General features: G+C 40.3%; 1 protein-coding gene across 17 annotated transcripts in view; it reads right to left on the bottom strand.

Moving 5' to 3' along the window:
* The window catches only part of NRXN2 (neurexin 2), a 1,344,669-nt gene that overhangs the window by 250,667 nt on the left and 1,070,742 nt on the right, over window positions 1-23,260 (bottom strand). For all 17 annotated transcript variants that reach the window (XM_068260058.1, XM_068260059.1, XM_068260060.1 and 14 more), the window contains one exon: window positions 4,111-4,292. In XM_068260058.1, the coding sequence (XP_068116159.1) occupies window positions 4,111-4,292 (182 nt within the window). The remainder of the gene's footprint in view (window positions 1-4,110; window positions 4,293-23,260) is intronic.

The raw sequence follows: 23,260 nt of genomic DNA, 5'->3' as shown, positions 1-23,260 counted from the left end.
ATTTTAAAACGATAATGACCAAAAACGGAGAAATAATGTTTTTTTTTCCATTTTTTCTTATTATTCCGATTAAAATGCATTTAGAATAAAATAATACTTAGCATAATGTACCACAAAGAAAACCTAATTGCTAGGGAAAAAACAAGGTATAGATCATTTTGTTGTATTAAGTAGTGATGAAGTTCTTGGGGAATGAAAGGGAGGAGCGCTGAAATGTGAAAATTCCTCTCGTCCATAAGGTGAAATCAAACTGTGGGCTAAAAAAAGTTAAATACATTGTCCTAAAATTTGGTATTACTTCTCTAACCCACTTTTTAGTATTTTTCATATCCTAGGTACTGAAAATGTAAATAAGATGGAAAAGAAAATCTCCTGGGAGAAAACTCAGGAGAAAAGTCAACTGATTCAGGTCCCCAATCCCTCGATGCTATGCCACACAGCAAATCTGTACAGCTCAAGTTTCTAACATATCAGATGTATTTCTATGTACAGCAGACTGCTGGGAATACTCTTTGTAATCTCTAACAAAACGTAGCAGTTTATAAACTGATTAGGACAACCCTGGCATTTAGAAAACAGAATCAATATGCAAATCTCCATCTTAGTGCTTATATACAAGATTCCCATTAAAGTGGAACTGAAAGTCTTCACGTTTAGCTGTTTCGCTATGAAGAGCTAAACAGAAAAGGGCAATGATTTCCAGAGTACAGATCTGAGAGGGAGCAGCTCTGCTTGAGGCTTCCAGACACCCACCCCTCCCTGCAAGTGTGGCCAGTGAAAAATTCACACACAGAGTAGTATATTTACCTTGTCCAGCAATGCATCAGGTCTCATCCTTTCTTCCTGGCAGCCACACTCTCTTGGCTATATACCTTTGACTTATGTGACATGCACTTGTGCCGGAGGTGTGCAACACAAAACGTGCGGCTGCCTTGAAGAACAGAGGAGATCGACACAGTACGGGAGAGCAGGTATATATAATGCCCCCTTGTGCTAAGGGGGAAGAGAAGCGGGCCCCCATAGCGCACAAGCCTCCTACCCCAACCTTCCCAGGGCCGGGGGTGCTCTTGTTACACTACTGTGGTCTGTGGGTTGACTGACTGTTCTCACCATCCGTCGCTTCTGTTTATCTGACATTTTTCTTGGTCTGCCTCTTCGAGCCTTAACTTGTACTGAGCCTGTGGTCTTCCATTTCCTCAATATATTACTAACTGTGCAAACAGACAGCTGAAATCTCTGAGACAGCTTTCTGTATCCTTCCCCTAAACCATGGTGGTGAACAATCTTTATCCTCAGGTCATTTGAGAGTTGTTTTGAGACCCCCATGTTGCTACTCTTTAGAGAAATTTAACAGAGGAGGGATATTTACAAATGACCCCCTTAAATACTCTTTCTTATAATTGGATTCACTGGTGTATGTAGGTCAGGGGTCACTGTGCTTACCAAGCCAATTTGAGTTCCAATAATTAGTTCTAAAGGTTTTGGAATCAATAAAATGACAACAGTGCACAAACTTATGCACCTGCTTAATTTTATGTAAACAATTATTGCTCACTTTCTGTAAATCCAATAAACTTCATTTCACTTCTCAAATATCACTGTGTGTGTCTCCTATAAGATATATTTAACTGACATTTTTTATCGTAACAACCAACGATTTATGCAGGAAAATCATGACGTTTAACAAGGTTGCCCAAACTTTCACATCCCACCGTAATTATACAAAATTACGAATGGATCATGTGAAATCAATTGAGTTTCTAAATCGTAATTATGTGTGGCTGTAATTGCTAAATTTTGTGTCATTATAATTAGTAGATTATGATCTAGTGTTCTATCTGATAAGCAAAACTTGTTAGGTTGACCATGCCGGAAATACGATTGTGCAATATTTGTGTAATCTTTCCATATGTCTATAGTATGAAGGCCTAACTTATATAAACTAAACATATAGTGGACAATATGCAATTCACTTTTTCTCCTGAGTTCTCTCCTAGATGATATTTTTAGATTTGTCCATAAAATGCCTAAAAGGTCAATCCACCAGCAAGCAAGAAAATACTCAAAATAGGTTGGATAGTACGTTTTCCCCCATCTTTTTTCCCTTTAAACTTTTTTAAACTTTTTTTTAGCATTTTACAATTAAAAAAGTACACAAAAGGTACTATCAAAATAAAATAATAAAAAAAATAATAAACTATGAAAAGGTATTATCACAATAATTTTTAGTCTTTTCTTGCTTGTTGGTGGTTTAAAAGGTGGTTTATGATAAGGTGTGAAAAGATCACCTAAGAGAAAACTCAGAAGAAAAAGTGAATTGCATATTGGCCAATATCCACACATGAGATGATAATAGAAGTAAGGTAACGTACATTTGTCAAAATTTATTTTACAATAGACCATGATTAGCTACATAGCTTACCGATAGTGTAGAAATTCTAAAATTAAGGATGCACTGGCAATCAAAGGGTTTCTTTTGACAGTACACGAATTGTTAATTATGAGATATCTGAAACAAACATGGCGCACACCGGTGATCACGTCCATACTTATGCTAATACGGAAAACCTCTGGGATCTGATTGACACATGAGAGGACTTTCTGCTCAGAAGGCTAATCCCAAATGTTAGTCAGAAAGTATGCTGCTCTACCCATTATGCACCAGGGACCAATCACGCAGATCTGCACGGCTGACAGCTCCCTTCCGATGAAGAACAGGGCAACAGAAAGCCAGAGCTCCTTCAAACACATTAATTATCGTACATTCTGGAAGCCAAGTTAAAAAAGTTTAGAGAAAAGGTAACATGCTTCATACCTACATTGGTTCTTAGACATAACCTGGAAATGTCAGCTTGGCTTTTTTTTTCTTCTTGGCTACCAAGAGCAACAATAACTACTGTTTGGGTTAGTTGTAGATTCTGCTTGCTGTGTTCTTTCTACTACCACAAATAGGGGTGCATCCACAGCTCATATGGACCCCTACAAAATTGTTATGGGTCGCTCTACATTTACATTCCCACTTCTCTTTTTGACCCTGATGGCCAAAGGGGCCATCTGTCATGGGCCACATAACACAGAAGGTCTCCGTGACCCTTCCTCACAACTACAGTATAGTATAGTTACTGTAGTTGTGAGGAAGGGTCATGGAGACCTTCTGTGTTATGTAGCCAAAACTACACCTAATTTGGCAAAAGGGACTCTGTATCAGAGGGTAAGTATTTATGGTCCACCATAGCACCTGGGCCCAAGAGGCTGAATTGACTTATTCCAAATTAATGTCTCTGATCACAAGCTGCCCCCCAAAAAATGTGCAAAAGTAAGACAATCATCTCCTTTTCTTAAAGTGAACCTGAATTAAGAGGGATATGGAGGTTTACATATTTATAGAATCTTAAACAATGCCAGTTTCCTGGCAGTCCTGGCCAGTTTCCTGGCATATCAGTAGCTTGTGACAAAAATCTGACAAGACTAGCTGCATGCTTGTTTCAGGTGTGTGATTCAGACGCTACAGAAGCTAAAAATATAAGCAGGACTGCCAGGAAACTTGTATTGATTAAGAGGAATTAAATATGGCAGCCTCCATACGCCTCTCACTTCAGGTTCCCTTTAAGCATCTACAACACTGCATTTGAAAACTACTGGTAAACTATTCCTTTAAAAAAGGAAAGGTCAAGTCAAGGCATACCTGGACTTCATGAACATGGGCATGATGGTTCTGTTGTGTTGGGTAAGCATAAAGCACGAGGCTTTCTGCTACAGTTATCCTACACAAACAATGTGCTGTATTTTTTTAATACATTGAATACAGAAGTGAATGAAGAAAATGTACATTGATGTTTATGCATTACAGTATTCAGGCATGTTTTCCGTTATTAGTATGACTATTATAAAGGATTTCTCTGCAGCCCAGAATCCTCCTTATATAACCGTCATGCATTTGATCCTTAGGGTAACTGCATTGATTTTTTTTTTCTAGCCATGATATTATAATATGTGAGCTTTGTGTAATATTAATAAGTGGGTTTAAACTTGCAGAACAACTTGGTTAAAGGCATAAATATATAATGAGACAAGCACTTTCAATCCTAAAGAGAAAGTAGATTTCCTTACTATGTGAAGCTGTAAGTAGTCTCCCAGACCAGAAGCACTGTCTACTCGAAGTAATACTGCATCCTTCTGCTGTGTAGTGAAGCCAACTGCAAGCCGATCAGCTCTTGTACTGGGTCGGTCATTGGGAGGCCATGTGTAGGTAATGAGAGCTCCCCCTTTTCCAAATATATATGTGGTACCAGCTAGAAGAGAGTAGAAAGAGGTGTTGAGAAACCTTGTTTCCGACATAATAAAATACATTTGTGAAAAAAGGAACATAAAAAGGCTAAAAGCAAACCTGAAGTGAAAATAAATTCATGAGGTAAACATGTGTATCTATAGTACTAATGGTAATGTGGACTTTCATGCAATCCCTAATTACGTATCTAAAGGTTCAAAGTTTAGTTTTGAAGTTTTAACTGACGGCTTTTTAATGTCTTTTAGCTCCCACACAGACACACTTTGAACTATTGAACTGTATCAGTTCTATACACAGAGCTTTATTAGCTCTAATTAGTTATCAGTTCACACTACACTACAGGTCAACCGCAGAGAAACTTTCATTTGCAGCCCTGTGTTCTTAACCCTTACAGTGAGAAAAAAAAGAAAAAAGGAGCACATGCTGGTTCTATGTAGGATTGGGTCCTTCTCTCTCCTCATTTGTTTAGTTGACTTCGACTCCCCGTGACCATATGCACTTCTACACACCAGATGTGTCTGTCAATTACTGCTTCTTTCAGCTGCTGCATAGGCATGTTCATAGCTTCATTGGGACTTTACATATACATTTTTATCTCATCATATGACATGTCACTTCAGGTACTCTTTAAAGAGACACTGAAGCGAAAAAAAATGATGATATTATGATTTGTATGTGTAGTACAGCTAAGAAATAAAACATGAAGATACATCAGTCTAATTGTTTCCAGTACAGGCAATGTTGAGAAACTCCAGCTGTTATCTCTATGCAAACAAGCCATTAAGATCTCCAACTAAGGGCTGGTTCAGACGGGCGTTTTTGTGGCGTTTAACGCAGCGTTTCAGACGCAGTGTTTTTTGGGATCTACTGCCATCCCATGCAAGTGAATGGGAGCGTTTAGAGCTGGCTTTTGCAGGCTTTCATGAAAGCCTGGCAGTAGATCCCAGTGTTGCGTCTAGTCTCAAAAGCAACATGCTGCTTTCAGAGGCGGTAAACGCGAGGAAACAATAGCAGAGACCAGAACTGCTAGCCTTGAACGCTTTTCAAAAGCCTTCAAAAGCTAGCTTTTAAACGCTGGCGTTTGAACGCAATGCCAAGCAAAAGCTCAGCAGAAGCCCGTGTGAACCAGCCCTAAGTTAGTCGTGGAGAGGGCTGTTATCTGACTTTTATTATCTCAACTGTAAGATAACTGTTTACTTTTTCTCTGCTAGAGGAGAGGTCATTACTTCACAGACTGCTCTGAAAGACTCATTTTGAATGCTGAGTGTTGTGTAATCTGCACATATTATAGAATGATGCAATGATAGAAAAAACACTATATACCTGAAAATATAAGTATGAGAATATTTTCTTTGCTGCTAATCTTCTAGTAATTATTCATAGTACACAACCAATTCACTATATCATGTTTTTTTTTTTCGCCTCAGTGTCTCTTTAAGCAGAACCATTTATTCCCACACATTAATTCTCATGGGTCCAAAGTAATAAAATGTGTTTTAAAAATCAGTCAGACAGAGATAAAGTCAGATATGCAATGTCCAGTGGTTGGATGTAGAAAACTACCAGTCTTACTGCAAAAGCATGAGCAGGTTTCTTAACTTGGTAAAATGCTTGTTTTTGATGTAGGATCAAATATAGCATATGAGATGAATGAGAAGCAGGAAAGAGAAAATAGGACGAGCACCAAGAGTAGTTATATTTGCTATTTAATCCATAAATGTACCATACAGCTTGGATTAGTCTGCAGAAAGTGACCCCCCCCCCCTCAGATCACTGCCTTAGTGAGTGAATAATCTTCTGAAATAATCTCCAAGGCCTTGCTGAGCTTCCAAAGCAATAGTATAGCTGAAATGGATTTTACGTATAAAAAGAAGCATCGTACTGGATGTTAATGATCGTTACTCCTCACAATGACATAGACGGACCTTCTTTTACTCTTCCCTTCACAAAGAGTGACAGTTTTCACAAGAGTGATTTTTGCTAAATTGAACATGTGGTTATTGTTGAGATCCTTGTTTGAGTCCAAAATTTCCCCTTCCTTTAAGAGAAGGAAGTCAGAACTCTCTAACTAGGATCCCAAGTCTTATGCTGAAAAAACACCCACCTTTTCCACCTTTGAGGCAGAAGGATTAAAGCCATTTGCTTTTAGTGTTCAAAATATTTAAAAAAAACTAGGCATCAGAACATATATGAACAAGATCAATAAAAACTTGTCTAGAAGATAGACAATGGGGCTGAAACAATGTTCTGGGAGTACAGGTTATTATTGATGCCAATGTCATGATCAGGAGTAGAGCAATGGCAAAAACTGTTTGTTTTTTAAGTATATCTGTATGTGGGTCCAACAGACACACATACAGATATGCCTCTGTGTGTCACAGAGGTGCCTGGCTCTTCTACTGACCACATATGCTATTGCTCCGTTGTTATTGCCTGATGAAGCGGGATCAAACCTGCGAAACGCGTTGCATATTTGGAGTTCATAAATAAAATATATTGACTGTGTTTACTATAGTCGTTGTGTGTCTACTTGGAGGAGGTAAGTCCACCACTACCTCCTCTATTTACCAAGAATTTGGTTTTTAAGCTCATTTAGCTTCCTTTTATCCTTTTGGCGCCTCTGTTCTCCTGCATAATATTGAGTCCACCCTGGGTGGAGGGTTGAACCCCCTTTTTTCTCATCTACAGAGAGCGACTTCTTATTCCTGAGTGGGGTCAGGAAAATCTCCCCACCTGCCTTTACAGTGGTTGCCTAATGGTAACCCTGGTTTGTGAGTATTAATATTTACTCTATTTAATAACCATTTACCAGTACATATTACACTATTGGGGCTCTTGGTGTTCCTTGTTTTTACATGCCCAGCTCTGACTACACAAAAGCTCTGACAAATAATTCTCACATCATAATTGTGGGATAGTTCTGATTGGCCAGTAGTTCTGCCTTCATCACATGTCACAGAAACTAGCAACCTGCTGTTTCCTGCAGCAAGCATAGATTTACTTTAGACCACTGATCCACCGGGGGTGGGGAAGCGACCAATATCCTCAGCTAACTATAACACCAGACAGGTAAACTGAAGCGAGAGGGATGAGGGCTATGGATGCTGCCATATTCATTTCCTTTCAAGAAATACTAGTTGCCTGGCTATCCTGCTGATCATCTGCCTCTAATACTTTTAGCCATAGACCCTGAACAACAAGCATGCAGTAGATCAGGTGTCTCTGACATCATTGTCGGATCAAATTGGATTAGCTGCATGCTACTTCAACCAAATAGATCAGCAGGGCTGCTAGGCAACTGGTATTGTTTAAAAGGAAATAAATATGTCAGGCTCCATATACATCTTGCTTCAGTTGTCCATGAACACATTTCACAGTATATTAGGAATGACCGAACAGCAAAAGCATCTCTCTCCTAGATTCACACTTGTGCTCAGCAGACAAGTCTCAAATCATAAAGGTTTGATAAGCACACATTCAGCTCCAGCCAAACAGGAAGTAATATGAGCTGTAAGGGTTTAAGCCAAAGAGATTGTTCAGCAGCAGAATATCAATACACTATATAGGGGAAAAGATGCACCCTCCATAGTGTAGCAAAATCGGAGCATTTATTAGAAGGATATTTTATCTAAGAACACAACATGATAACATTTATAGCCCAAAGGTAAAACACTTGTCCTCAAGGTGAACTGAGCCATTAGGATTTTCTGTCACACAACACATGCTGGGAGCAAAATGATGCACCACAAGGGCAAGAGGTTTTTATATGCAAAAGTGCTCATCTCCTCATGCTTGTAACAGTCCCACTAATGTAGATGTACTTTTTCTTTTTGATAGTCAAACACTGCTGAAGCAAGAAAGATCAGGAGGATAGCCATTGATTAAAAGGAAATACATATGGTGACTTCCATACTCCCCTAACTACAGTGTCACTGTAAGATCATTCTGATTCTCTGGAGAAAACATATATAAAACTTGGTGACGGCCTACACATAAGATGCTTGATGGGTGCTTGATCATTCCTGATGCTCTGAAGACTTCTTCAGAGATTTAAAAAAAATAGTTTTTTTTTTCATCAACCAAAAGTGTTTATTGAAGGATTGGTACAGAATAAGGTACAGTATACAGAATGGAGTAAGTTATAATCATTGTATGCAGACAACCAAAGAGTAATGCACAGAGGATATAAAAAAAAAAAAAATTACATGCTGAACACAACATTTTTTTTTTTTTACAAAGCGAGTATAGAGTCATACGACCAAACCAGACTATAATCCCAGGGCATAAGAACTCAGCATCCAATGTTGGGCTAGGGACGGAAACTACACCGAATTAATGAGATATCCATTTATCCCAAACCTGATTAAATTTATTTGGGCATTTTCTTTGAGCATAAATAAGTTTCTTAAAAGGAAGATTTTTTCGCACTCTATTCTTCCAGACCTCAAGGGTAGGGGAAATCGGGGACAGCCATCTGAAGGTAATGCATTGTTTTGCAACAAATAGGGATTCCATAAGCAGGACTTTATCAAATTTGGGGGTGTCTTCATGCAGGAGATTAAGAATACAGGTTTTGATGTCTGGGTCTACTGGAGATCCCATCACATCGTGTAGAAAATCAGTGACTTGTTTCCAGAAGTCTGCTATGGGGGGGGCATTGCCAAATAAGATGGAGAAATGACGGGTTGTGGGCATAACATTTGGGACATGAGGCTGATGCTGAGGGGGAAAATTTCCTCAGCTGGGAAGGAATTAGGTAGCTTTGGTGCAAAGTGTAGATTTGTGTGAGTCTTTCACTCACACATGGGGAGACTAGTTTGGGGGTAAGAAGACAGTCCTCCCATTCCTCCTCATCTACTCGAACCCCCAGCTGCGTCCATTTGGATAGGGAGCTCTGTATTGTTTGTGTGGATTGGTGTTCCAGTAGTAGTGAGTATACTATCCCTATGTGGTGTTTCATAGGACCATTCACAAGGGTCTCCATGATCAGGGACACGCATGTGTTAGGTAGGCCCTGAAAAAAAATAGTTTAAGGATGGGATCACAGTGGGCTTTGCGTTCCCAGTAATAGCTCCACTGTCACTTTTAATGTGAATGTGTTGCGATATTGCGATAACGCACCTCATGCAGTGTATTATCAGGGTGAGTACTACCAGAGGGGGGAATTGCCCCATGGCCCCTGTATCCATAGGGACCTCGAAGTGTCCACCACCACACCACAAAATTATGTGGCCACTGCCCAAAAGTGCCCACCCCATACCCCCCCCCTCCCGCAACGGTACAGAGTCAGTGGAGACAGGCACACAGTCACCTCCTCCAAGTTCCAGGCATTGCAGGTCCATCCCTCGGCCCTGTAGAGTAGGTGCTCTGCACTTCCTGCTTCTCCATTTGGGCTCTAGTGTCTGATGTGAGAAGCAGGAAGCACAGAGCAGCAACACTACAGGGGAGACAGACAGACTAGGTAGTTAAGGGACACATCTGGCCAGTATACTAGAGGGGAGAGCACAAATCTGGCTACTAAACTGGGTGGGGGAGAGAGGGGCATATCTAACTCTACTGGGGGAGCACATCAGGCTATTATACTGGCGGAGGGGGGCACACCAACTACTATACTGGGAAGGGGGAGAACATCTGGCTACCACTCTGGGGGAAGGAGGGAGGAGCACATCTGTCTATTAAACTGGGAGGGAGGTCATTATGGGCACATCTGACTACTATACTGGGGGGAGGGTGGGTATCATGGGGGGCCCTAGGGTACTTTTGCCTAAAGGCCCCAATGTAGCGAGAGCTGGCCTTGTGTGTTATGATGCTGCATGCTGTTATACCGCAAAGCATCTGCCGCACTATGAACGTTGCATAGGTGGTGCATGGCAGTACAGCAAGCCGCATTACAACGTTATGCCGCACCACAACCCACCGCTGTGAAAGTAGCCTTATGGTTTCATCCTTATTGTACTATTTTTTTGGGTATTATAAACATGTTGCTGACAGCTGTTTACACTGCTTTGCGATGGAACATTGAAAGTATGCTACAGCCAACACCGCCGCACCGCCACAACCTGAATACGCGCTAGCACAAGGCCATAGCTAAATTATGTTAGGGATTAAAGAATGTCAGTTGCAATCATTTGGCTTTTCAGAACAAAAAAAACCTGCCTTCCTTTATAGTCTATTATTGCCAGCATCCAGATCCAAAACATTTTTGAAGGTCATTTTATTCTAACATTTTGAAAAGCATGAAAATAACACATATTATGGGAAAATTGAAGAATTTGATCCCACTGTTATATCTTTAGACGAGGGAAGGTACCCAGTAGACACAAAAGCTTATCTAAAGAATATCAAAGAAAAGTATCAAAAGAGTAGTTTGATGCTGTGAAAGAAAAGTATGAAACTCTCTTAAATTCCTGCTCTGTTCTTCCATATTGTGCTGTAGGTTTCTGCATTATCAATCATCACATTGTTTATATCACATTCATTATGTCTGACAATTGCTAAAGTAAATCAAATGATATCGACCAATGTTGGTCTCCTTTTTTCTTTCAACAAATAGCTAAAGACATAAGACATGTTAATATGTCTGGGCTTGTTTAGTTACTAATTAGAGACAGGTTTATAAGGTTATTTTCGCTCCCTTGTAATAATTACAGATTATGTTTTACATTGATTTTTACTTATTGGAAGCTGGTCATATACTGTATGAAAATATATATTACATAGATGTTCAAGCTTGAAGTCAAAGTAGCTAAGGGGTAGATATAAAATGTCACCATTTAAGGGAACTTCAAGGGAGAGGCACATAGTGGCTGCCATATTTATTTTCTTTTAAACAATATCAGTTGCCTGGCAGTCCAGCTGAAACAAGCATGTGTTCTAATCAAGTCAGATTTCAGTCAGAGCACCTAATCTGCATGCATGTTCGGGGTCTATGGCAAAAATATTAGCAATCAGTAAGACAGACAAGCACTTTGCATTGTTTAAAATTAAATAAATATGTCAGCCTTAAAGAGAAACTGTGACCAAGGATTGAACTTCATCCCAGTCAGTAGCTGATACCCCCTTTCCCATGAGAAATCTTTTCCTTTTCTCAAACGGATCATCAGGGGGCTCTGTATGGCTGATATTGTGTTGAAACCCCTCCCACAATGTGATGTCAGGACCATGGTGCTGACATCCCACTGTGGGAGCCCTGTTGCATTGTGGGAAATAACAGCTGTTTCCATCTGCCAAAAAAGCAAGCTGCAGCTACTTCCACTGACATCACCTGCCAGCAGTAAAAATGTCACCATATGATAAATGTCAGAATGTAAATCAGGGAGAGGAAAGATTTTACAATGGGCAAACACTTACTAAATCATTTATACATAATTATTGTAAAAATGTAAGCACTTTTGTTCATTACGATATTTTCACAGTACTCTTTAACATTCCTCTCACTCAAGGTGTGCTTTAAGTTATGTATAAGATGGAACTATTTGCTTTGGATTTAGCTTATTAGGAAGGAATGGTGGTTCAGTAACCAGCAAAGGCCTAGGTTTGATTACATGACCTTCCCCATTACCACGAGAACGGGCAAGGTAGGTAAAATGATTGATCCGGTCTGTCCACACTGTTGTGTGTACAGCCTTTTTGTAATATCTTGTGACACCTGCGTGAAGAAATAAATTGCTGTAGCTTTTACCTGATGCACACAGCTTTTTGGTCTTTTGACTCCAGTCTCTGTTTTAGGTAATAGTGTAAATTGCCTTCTTAAAACAGAAGATATTTGCAATATTTCAGCTTTAAAGGACAACTGTAATGAGAAGGATATGGAGGTGGTCATATTTGTTTCCTTTTAAGCAATACTAGTTGCCCGGCATCCCCGCTGAACTATTTAGTTGCAGTAGTGTCTGACTAACACCAGAAACAAGCATGCAGCTATTAATCCAATCTGATCTGACAATAATGTCAGAGACACCTGATCTGCTGCATGCTTGTTCAGGGTCTATGGCTAAAAGTATTAGAGGCAGAAGATAAGCAGGACAGCCAGACAACTGGTATTGTTTAAAAATAAATAAATATGGCCTCTATATCCCTCTCACTACAGTTCTCCTTTAAGTGAGCAACTGTGGCTTCTCATGATGCATCACTCCTGAATATGTAAACTGAATTGCTGGGGTATAGCAAGCCTATAGCTGTAAATTTTACAGAGTCACATCAACCCCACATGCAGACAGCCTGTTTCGGGCTTTTAATCCTCATCACTACATGGCAGGGATTGATAGGACTGTATGGGATAGTGCTTGGACCAGTATAACTGAAAACCCAAGCAGCTCATGGTGATCTAGAACCACTAGGAAAGGATAAGGAACTAAAAGAGACCAAAGAGACCCCTACTTAGAAGAAATGCTCAGTGTAACTTGCCTTCTTAAAACAGAAGGTATTTCCAATAATTCAGTGCAGAGAGAATAGAAGGGAACTGCAGTGCCTGGAACCATTATTAGGTGAGACTGTGTGCGCCGCCTTTATCCTTCCCCAATGTGCAGGGCGGGGAGGAGGGGGAACAGCCTGGCTCTATACGGCACATTGCCAACGAGAGGAAGGCTTGTCATCTCCCCACCCACATTCCTGCTCCTCACTAATTGGCCTGAGAGCAGTGTATCAGTGTGACACGAGGCTAAGAAGAGAGAAGCTGCTGAACTACAATCTATACTGCGCTCACATTTGCCTACAAAGCAAGCTAGATCTGACAGTGCAGTTTCTAGGAGAAAAAATAGGAGGAAAAAAATGTATGGGAGGAAATTACATCTGGATTGGCTTCAGTCAGAAGCAGTACAAATGGAAAATTACTGAAACAATTGTCTCTTTATTTACTATATAAAATTCCCTGAAATCAAAAAGTGGACCGTACAATACATATGTTATGTAAGTAAAAAAATATGTATCTACTTATATATGTGTTTCCCCCCGGGGTACTATGGCTGTCCCTGCTGCTTTAAATGGAACCTAAACTGAGAAGGATATGGATGTTTCCTTTTTAAATAATACCAGTTGCCTGACTCTCCTACTGATCCTGTGTCTCTAATACATTTAGCCACAGCCCCTGAACAAGCATGCAGATCAGGTGCTCTGACTGAAGTCAGACTGGATTAGCTGCATGCTTGTTTCAGGTGAGTGATTCAGCCACTACTGCAGCCAAAGAGATCAGCAGGACTATCAGGTAACTGGTACTGTTTAAAAAGGAAACATCCATATCCCTCTCAGCTAAGGTTCCCTTTAAAAAAGAGAGCCTTAGGTTGCATTTGAACTTGGCAAAGGTTGGAGCGTGTTGAACTGATTTATAGTTAATATTACTCAGACTGTGATACTCTTCTATTATGCCAGAATTCCGAGATCATTAAGATGATGTGCAATCTGTTTTTATGGTTCAGGAGGTTTGTGTCATGTCTAATAATTAAATGTAATGTGTGCTGCTTGTGTGCGAAGCAGCAATTCCTGTTAACATTTTCAAACACATGTCTAGTAGCTCTGGTCGAGCAACTTCCGGGTTCTATTTATAAAGCTGCATTAAAAGTCTGGCCTTGTCAGTTCGCATTTTTACCATAGAAAAATGCTAGAACCCTTTGTATAAAGACATGATCAGGCATATTGCTGGTGTTACATAACACCTTTCTGCTATAGCAGCTTTGCCACCTCAAAGGTGGCGCAGGGTAATAAAGTCTATAGGTCCACAGAGGAACCTGAGATCGACAACAACTTCCAGCCCCTCCCACCAAGAGAGTCAACATTCAGTCAACTGCCAGCTGCAAGATGTCACCGTTTCTCATAATGAGAGGGTGGATTATTCTTCTGCTCTCTTATTGGTCAGTCAGATCACAGGATTTTGAAAAGGTCATGTCACCTATTCAAGCCAATATGGAGTGAGGAGGAGAAACAGTAAGTTAAACACCACGAGAAAGAAAGGTCTATGATAAATAGTGTTTTGTTATTGTGGTGGTGATCAGCAATGCAGGGAGACCTATAGAGCTGTGATCTATACCCACTTTATTAATAGGCCTCTCAGATGAGAGTTTTTTTCTTCACAATTGTACCATTGTGATATAAGTGATACACTACCTCACCAGAACACTCTGCTACATACACTCTGCATTAGGGGGAGGAGCAAAGCGAGATCATTGGTGGGATTAGCCGAGATTCTGCACTCACTGCTAGTGGGGACTCTAGTGGTAGTGAGGAGGAGCACATCCTGACAGGAAACGCATCAATGGGTGAAGCTAGCGCGTTGTAGAGACAGCCACTGCACATTACTCTGACTGAGGGAGCGCTTATGGACAAGCAATACATGTGGACAATGCAATACATATGCTATGTAAGTAGAGAGAATATTTATCTACTTACATATGTGTTTTTTTTTCTGAGATAGTATGGCTGACAGCTCCTCTTTAAGCAAGGTGCAGATTGAGAAAATTAGATCTGCCCTTTAAAGAAAATATAAACGTAGGCCCATAGAAACAAAAATTGTTTGCAGTTTGTTTGCTTTTTCATGGCCTATATTTTTTCAAGAACCAGTACACACTGGAACATTAACATCCCATGCAAATCTAACAGTGTCCAGAATGGGCAGGGATGCCCCATATGTGTAGCTTTCTGCAGTTTGATATGGTAAAGCCTACAAACATGGGCACTCATGCTGGGCTTGGTACATCAGAAGAAGCTTCATTATAGCCTCTTCATTTTAACATCCTATAAGGTGTCAGAATACTTGACAATGTTTGAAAGAAAAAAAAATTGAATTTGGCAACAGAATTAAAACGTACAAAGCAACAGACTGCGAGTGCCTTCCATTTCATTTCTGTAAGCAAACATATATCATAAACCAGAAAACAGAGCCTTTCAGAATGTACCCATCAGGCATCTGACGACCACCTGAAAATTCAGACTAACTCCTCCACAAGCAGGAAAGATTATGCATATATATAAAACAGATCGCCCCACTCCACCTGTTTCACCACTCTATTTAAATATAGTAAAAAAAGAAAGAAATAGCCCCATATAGCTATTCCTGATTCATCCTTGCTGCTCTATGTACATAGTTATCCAGGAGAAGTTGCGAAGATAGCATCTGTGACTTCTGTAAACTCCTTGAAGCACAGTGTACAATCTCCCCCTTTGCCTTTTTGTTTGCTCTCTGCTAATGTGTGCAATAAAATAATTATGTCAGTCCTTATCTGCCTGAAACTTCTGAGGTCGGACAGGCCATGCAAGTAAGAGGAAGTAGGATAATAAAGGCCTCTGCTAAACTTTTAAATGCAAAAAGAAGAGATCAAATAAAATAAAAGAATATTAGTATCACTATAGATACTGTATTCTAATTATTGGCATTATGCATTGCCCAAATTACCAGGCACCTCCTTTAAATATACACTGTGTGTGTGTGTGTGTGTGGGGGGGGGGGGGGATGATGGCTCTGTAGCTACCACACTGTATTTGTCAAATGCGTCTGTTAAAGAGGAAATGTCGCAGAAATCTTATAATTTAGAACACATACAAATGAGAAGTACATTTCTTCCAGAGTAAAAAGAGCCACAAACTACTTTTCTCTCTTACAATAAGTAGTAGAAATCTGACCTTACCGACAGGTTTTGGGTTAGTCCATCTCTTCATGGGGGATTCTCAGCTTGGCATTTATTCTTTATAAAGACATTCCCTGAAAAATATTTATACACTGATGCTGGCCAGTCTCCCTGCTCATCATACACTTCTTTGGTAGTTGGACGGAGCTACTACCATTCACTAAGTGCTTTTAAAAATAAAAAAAAACCCTGAGAACCCCCCATGAGAAGATGGACTAGTCCAAAATCTTTAAGTAATGTCATATTTCTACTACCGGTACCTACTGTAAGTGACAGACACATAGGAGAAAAATGTATAGCTCATTTTTCTCTGGACATTTTAAGATTTTCGTGACAGAGGTCCTTTAAGGAGTAGGGATGAGCTATTAACTGCAAAAATTGAAACCATTGACTTCAAAGAGAATCTGAAGCCAGAATACATCTCGCTGATTCTCTTATATATAGCAGGGGCATGTTTGCCCCTGCTGAAAAGCCGCTATACCGCCGCTGAACGGGGGTCCCTTACCCCCCAAATCGACTCCGTGCAGCGCAGGGATCACTTCCTGGTGAGGCAGGGCTAACGGCTATAGCCCTGCCTCTCCGCGCATGTGTCAGCGCTGATCGCCGCCTCTCCCCGCCCCTCTCAGTCAGCCTTCACAGAGAGGGGCGGGGGAGAGGCGGAGATCCGCCGCTGATAGACGCGCTGAGAGGCAGGGCTGCGGCCATTAGCCCTGCCTCCAGCAGCAGCAAAATCTACGACCAAGTTGGTCGTGGATTTTGCATGGGGGGATTTGGGGGGTAAGGGACCCCCGTTTAGCGGCGGTATAGCGGCATTTTAGCAGGGGCACACATGCCCCTGCTATATATAAGAGAATCAGCGAGATTTATTCTCGCTTCAGATTCTCTTTAATATAAAATGCCTTTGGATCAGGAAAATCAAACAAGAAATTTGGAATTTGCTAATGGAACACTGAATTTTTACGAAATCTTACTTCGGCTGTTTTGATCAACCCCATTAAGGAGAAAAGAGAAGTGTTTCCAGTGGCTGATAATGTAATTCTCATTACAGCTATAAACACAATGTTATTTTTTTTTTACTTAATGTCAAGTTGCAGATTAAATAATAGTGAAGACTTTTGTCATGAATAAAAGGCCTAATGAATAAATTGCAAAGAAGATGTTCCATTAGAAATATGTTGTGATGAGACTGAAGTCGAATTTATACAAAATAGAGAGCATGCACCATTAACTTTTGTATCGCTATTTCTCCTATTAACAGTTATTTATTGTAGCAGAAATATTACCTGGAGCTATCAGCATGAAATAAAAAGGAAAAAAAATGAAATAATAAAAAGAAAAAAAAACCTTGTTATGCTTTTGCACAGCGATTAAAATAGTAGCTGAAGAACTCCTTGACACCCTATTTGCTTAATTCATCTAAATCCATAATCCTGCTAAAATAGGAGTCTTAGCAACAACCAACGGCGGCTAAATCAGGGAATAAATCATTACGTCTTGTCACTGGAAAAGTTCAATTTTGTAACAGATCTAATCTTGAAACATTTTATGACAGCTCCTGTCCTGATATGACTGTTTTGCAAAAAAAATGGTTGTTTCAAACAGTCTAGAGTCTGCCTACATTGTATAGTATTGTATTACAGAATACCCAGACAGAGGCGTAGCTATGGGGGGGAAGGGAGACATATGTCCCCGGGCGCAGCACTATGAAGGTGCTCCGCACAGCCACTGCACCCCCACGTGCCTAAGCTATGGCTCGCTGGCTGCTTGGAGTGCCCTTGCTTCTCTCCCACCCTCTGCAAAGGATTGCAGAATCATTTATAGCAGCAGGAAAAGTCAACATCCATGACCACGACCACATCCTGATGTGTGGCCATGCCCTTTTTGTCCAGAGGAGGTGCAAAAACCTGCTTTATCCCTGGGCGCTGAAAACTCTAGGTACTCCTCCGTACCAAGATAGCTTATGGTGAACCAGCATCACTGCACTGGGCGTTTGTACGGGACTCAAAAGAACCGAAAAACCTCCTAAATAAACTACAATAATAATGCAATGCTAAATATAAATGTATCTTCTTACAACAGAAGTGTGTGAGCAAGAAGCATCTCCCATGATGCATTGCTACTGTGTATGCAAATCATTCCTTTATGTTCATAAAAGCCAGACACACACATCCAAGTAAAGGTCCATACCCATACTAGATTAAAGTCATGCAAATTATTATATCCTCAACAAAGACATTATGAGTCTTTCAAACGATGTTGTCCACATATCAATATGCAAAACCACTATATAATTGAAATGCTGCACGGGAAAGTGGAAGCTGCATTTTGCACAAAAACGCACATGTAGTCATTTGATCAAAATTGTACACACCTGGCCAACTGCATGATATCTGCCCAATCTGCCGGTTGGAACGGGCAAAATGCCCAATATTGGTTGCTTGTAGTTGCAGTTTGGCTACATTTTTGACCCTCACTGTCGTCTGATGCAGGGAAAAGTGTAACTCATCGTATGTTTCAAACTTTTCAGACTCTGTATAGCATGCGTACGTAGCTTAAAGGGGCAGTACAGTGAAATATAAGCTCTTGGGATTTAGCTAATAGTAAGTTTCTATTAGAAAGAGCACTGCATATTGGGCTTGATTCACTAAACCATGATAACTCATATCACGGCCGTGAGCGAAATTTCGCGATTGCACACGAAAACGCTGGCGCGGCCGTGATATGAGTTATCATGGTTTAATGAATCAAGCCCTTTATACGGTGCTTTTGTTTACAAAGGTCACATGTATAAGATTTATAGCTCACATACAGATCCTGCATCCTGTGGAAAGGCAAGGAAGTGATGGATTCTGTATTCAGTTACACTGTGTGCTTAGCGCTATCTCTCTCCTCGTCAGCTCAAAGCAATGCAAGCCGGTTGTCTTAATGCTGTGAAAGGTGTTAGGTAAATGAAGAGGCAGCCTGTTTATGTCCCTAAGAAATTCCAAAGCACAGTACTTTCTGCTGAATGAGCTTGCACTAGGAGCACGGGGCTGCGAAGAGGAGAAAGATATTAGCTCTAATCGCGCAGCCTGGCTTCCCTTGCCTTGGCATGGCAGGATCTGTATGTGAGCTATACATTATACAGATGGCCTTTGTAAACCAAAGCACTGTCTAATGTGCTTGATTCACTAAACCGGGATATGCCAAATATCACACCTTATCAAAGACATCACACCTTATCAAAGATAGCACACCTAATCAAAGTAACATGCCTCATCAGAGTAGCATAGCGAGCGCTACGTACTTATGCCTGCTACTTGCCAATGGCACTCGTTCTGCCCTGAGCCCCTGCGGGTTAGTAGCACTTGCTATGCTACTCTGATAAGGCATGTTAGCTTTGATAAGGTGTGCTATCTTTGATAAGGTGTGCTATCTTTGATAAGGTGTGATATTTGTCATATCACGGTTTAGTGAATCAAGCACCATGTGTTGTGCTCTTTCTAAAAGAAACTTGCTTTTAGGGAAATCCCGAAAACTTATATTTTGCTGTAGTGCCCCTTTAAGTGTGCGTGTGCATAAACACTTATCAGTATGTTTTTGAGTTTACCGATATAATTGGATATTACCGTATATTCAGCTCATAAACACATGATGTAGATGAATACTGTACATTTATCCCTATTCTCATCATATTTGCCATTCACAGAGGGCAAACCAGCAAACTCAAAACCATAAAAGACCAATAAACTACATATATAGCATTCCTCTCATCACCTCTTATCCCAGACTGAAATGGAAGGTGAGGAAGGGAAGGGAACAGTTTTTGTTCATTTTTGTCAAAATGATCACAGTAAAATTCACTATAGGTCTAAATGTGACAAGGATTAGTTCATAAGAGTGGTCCATGACACAAGAGGGAGGCATGCAGAGGTTTGAATTTTTACCCTCCATAACCCCCCTCCCCCCGCTGCAATATCAGTAGTCGCTCTCTCCCCTACCCGTGCTGATGCTGTTTGAATGAATGCTGTTGTATGAATCTTCCAGTGTACACTGAGTGGCGACTGGGGATGGAGGGCTTTAATACGGGTTTAGAGTCTAATGGATTTCAATAATGTTTGCTCCAGTAACATTTGTTATAAATATGTTGTTCTCGTGACATAATAACTCGTTTTTAGAAATTAACAGCATCAGGAAGTTAAAGCACACCAGAACTTAGAGGAATATGGAGGCTGATATTTCCATGTGAACAATGCAAATTGTCTGGCTATCCTGGTGATCCAGTACCAGTATTGGTGATGTCTCAAATCCCCCTTCAGTTATTTATGTATTTGTGTCGCAGGATGTCCTGATTGTACAGAGCTCTGAACGTCTTATGTATAGGCACAGAGAGGCACTCATGCTTGCTACACAGCCATGGCAGTTAAGGCACCTGTTTTTTTACTGAGGAAGTGGACAAGCACCCGTGAAACGCGTTGTCAATTTTATGTGCTTGAATAAAAGAACTTGTTCAATAAACTGGTCCACATTTTTTCCTCTTGTACCTCTCTGTTTATAGGGTTAACAGCTTATTAGCCTATCTTTTATGCATTGGGCACCTTTACCTCTGTTTTAAGTGGCTATCCTGGTGATCTTGTACCAGTATTGGTGATGTCTCAAATCCCCCTTTCAGCTATGTATGTATTTGTATCGCTGGGTGTCCTGATTGTATGGAGTTTTGAACTTCTCTTGGTTGTGGACTGCCTGCTATAGATACATATATTTCTTTCTACACTTATCAGAATTTATCATCATGCCTATGACTTTGTATGGGCAACAAGCAGCAAGGGGAATCCCCATGATGTGACAGAGATCCTGCCTTTCATTGCTGACCGGTGACCATTGCGGTGTCTTGTATGGAAATGTTACACCTGCTCCTCACATAGGTTCAGGTCCATTAAGGCCACAATGAATGATGTCAGAGCTTTGTTTCCAGTGGGGATGCTGTTGAAGTGAATGAGGTGGTAGGTGGTAAAATATGGCAGGTGACAGAGAATAAAATATGCAGACATGCTTACAGGCACAACATACTCTCGTTGCCAAGAGAGTCTGAGTCAGAGAAATGCTCTCGCCACATATCGAGAAAGTATTAATACACATGAAGCAGCAATGATGAAAAAAGGTAGTAATCTGCATCTTATTCATCCCCTGGTTGATGTAAATAGATTATTTTATGTGTTCTCCTTATTACCGGCTCAGCTCACATACCAGCGAAGCCAACGTTCACTTTGCCACACTGACTTACATTGAATTGTTTAATGTTGTTCCTCGAAAAGTGTACTGTCTACGGTGGCATTAACCGAGCCTCCCAAATGAAATCCTGGCTCCCTGCACAGTCATTTACTAACTTATTTTACTAATTTATTGTTGCGGCAAGCCAACGGTTCCCACTCACCTCCCGTGGGCAGCTGCTGTCTCTCCGTGCATGACGCCAGCTGGCATTTCTTTTCTTAACTCAGCTGTGCAGTCCCTAGGTACGCTCCCATGCCACCTTCTGGTTTCAGATAATGAAGTGCACACTGAGTTCACTGGGCGTTAGTTTAAATGCAGCTCAGTGTACTAGGGCAATGCCTCCTGTTTCTTACAAAATGATCTGGGAATCTGTTGTGTGAGTGCTCTGCTGTTACCCTGGTAACAATGCAGCTTCTCTATTTCTGGTGCTGTGTTTGTGCATAGAATTGCTGGAATTCACCTCTGCTAGGCCGAAAGGGCAAAGTGTTCTGGATCAGCAGGTTTCGAACTCGAACACTATTAAAATCAATGGTCAAAAGCTCTGATGGTTTCTTCTCTTATGTGAAGAGTAACTACAGTAGCTCAATGCAACAATGTGGCATAGGACCACCATACCATCCTAAAGGTGGCCATACACTTATAAATTTGCAGCAGATTCGACCATCAGATAGATTTCTGTCAGATGCCTGTCAAGTCGAATCTGACAGGAATCTATATGAAGTGTGCCACACACTAGGAACAGATTTCCAATAGATTTCAGAATGAAATCCAATGCAACTCTATGGGTCATTGATTTGCTACCAGCAGCAGATCGACCTAGATTTTCCATGCTATCAGATAGATCAAATCGATCAAAATTGATCGAAATCAGCCACAAATCGATCGTTCAATAGATTTGATAGAATCGATTTCCGATCGATCGAATCCATAGAATTGATCGATGGCTGAAATCGACCAATGTATGGGCACCTTAAATGAAAATTGTGTTAATTACAGATAATCAAGAAAAATGTGTACAGCCATGGGCAGAGGGCATTTCATGTGGCTGGGAAAGGAGCAAATACTTGTGAAGTCCCTGAATCCTGGGGCTGATTTACAAAGCAGCATTATGCTGTAATATGTGGATTTATGAATGCTTTTTATGCAGGTAAAAATTTAAAGTGACACCAAAGCTAAAATAAACGTGTAAGATAATGAATTGTATGTGTAGTAGAGATAATCAATAGGACATTAGTAGCAAAGAAAAGACTCTCATATTTTTATTTTCCGTTATATAGCTTTATTCAGAACATTGCATAGTTCTGTCATATTTGTAGTTTAGAATCCACATTCCGTATATTAAGCTGTAAAACAGAGCAGAGCTAATGACCCTTTGAACTGTTCGGCAGTAAAACCTTATCACAAGCTGTCTCTCACTGTTTCTTGACTGTTAAAGGGATTTAAAAAACAGGACTCTGTTCCACCAAGTTGGTCAAATAGCTCAGAGAAGCTCTTTTGCATAGAAAACAACTCAAGTGTTAATTCTTCCTGTACTGAAAAATAACCTAAGACGTTTTTACTACTAATGTTCTGTTCGATTTGTTATCTGTACTACACATACAATTAAGTATCTCATTAGTCAATTTTCATTTCAGATTTGCTTTAAGTCATTATTATTCATCAAATAATGAGCAAGTAGATGCACACATGCAGATTCTGCACTTTTTGTCTGCCTGTTATTTTATGCCTAAGGTAGTTAACAGACATTAAAGCAGACCTGAAGAAAGTATTTTTGCTACGATTTCATAATTTGAGTATGTACCTTTAAAGGTGGCCACTAATGATCCAACCTTTTTCATCCAATCTTACCATTTCTATGTAATATAAGGGTAACCTGAGTGAATATATTGAATAGATAATTTAGGCAGATACCTTACATTACATAGAAATGGTAAGATTGGATGAAAAAGATTGTATCGTTAGTGGCCATCTTAATGGTGGCCATACATGGTACAATAAAAACGTTCGATTATCCCGTTTATTCGATCTAAATGATCGAATCGAATGAAAGTTGAAAATATTTTTTTTTTCGATCAAGAAATTCGAACGATTATCCCGTTTTTTCGAGAAA

Source organism: Hyperolius riggenbachi, chromosome 11 (genome assembly GCF_040937935.1).
Source record: "Hyperolius riggenbachi isolate aHypRig1 chromosome 11, aHypRig1.pri, whole genome shotgun sequence".
Classification (NCBI taxonomy): Eukaryota; Metazoa; Chordata; class Amphibia; order Anura; family Hyperoliidae; genus Hyperolius; species Hyperolius riggenbachi.
The sequence above is the reverse complement of the archived record's forward strand: the minus strand, read 5'-3'. Positions and strand labels throughout refer to the sequence as shown.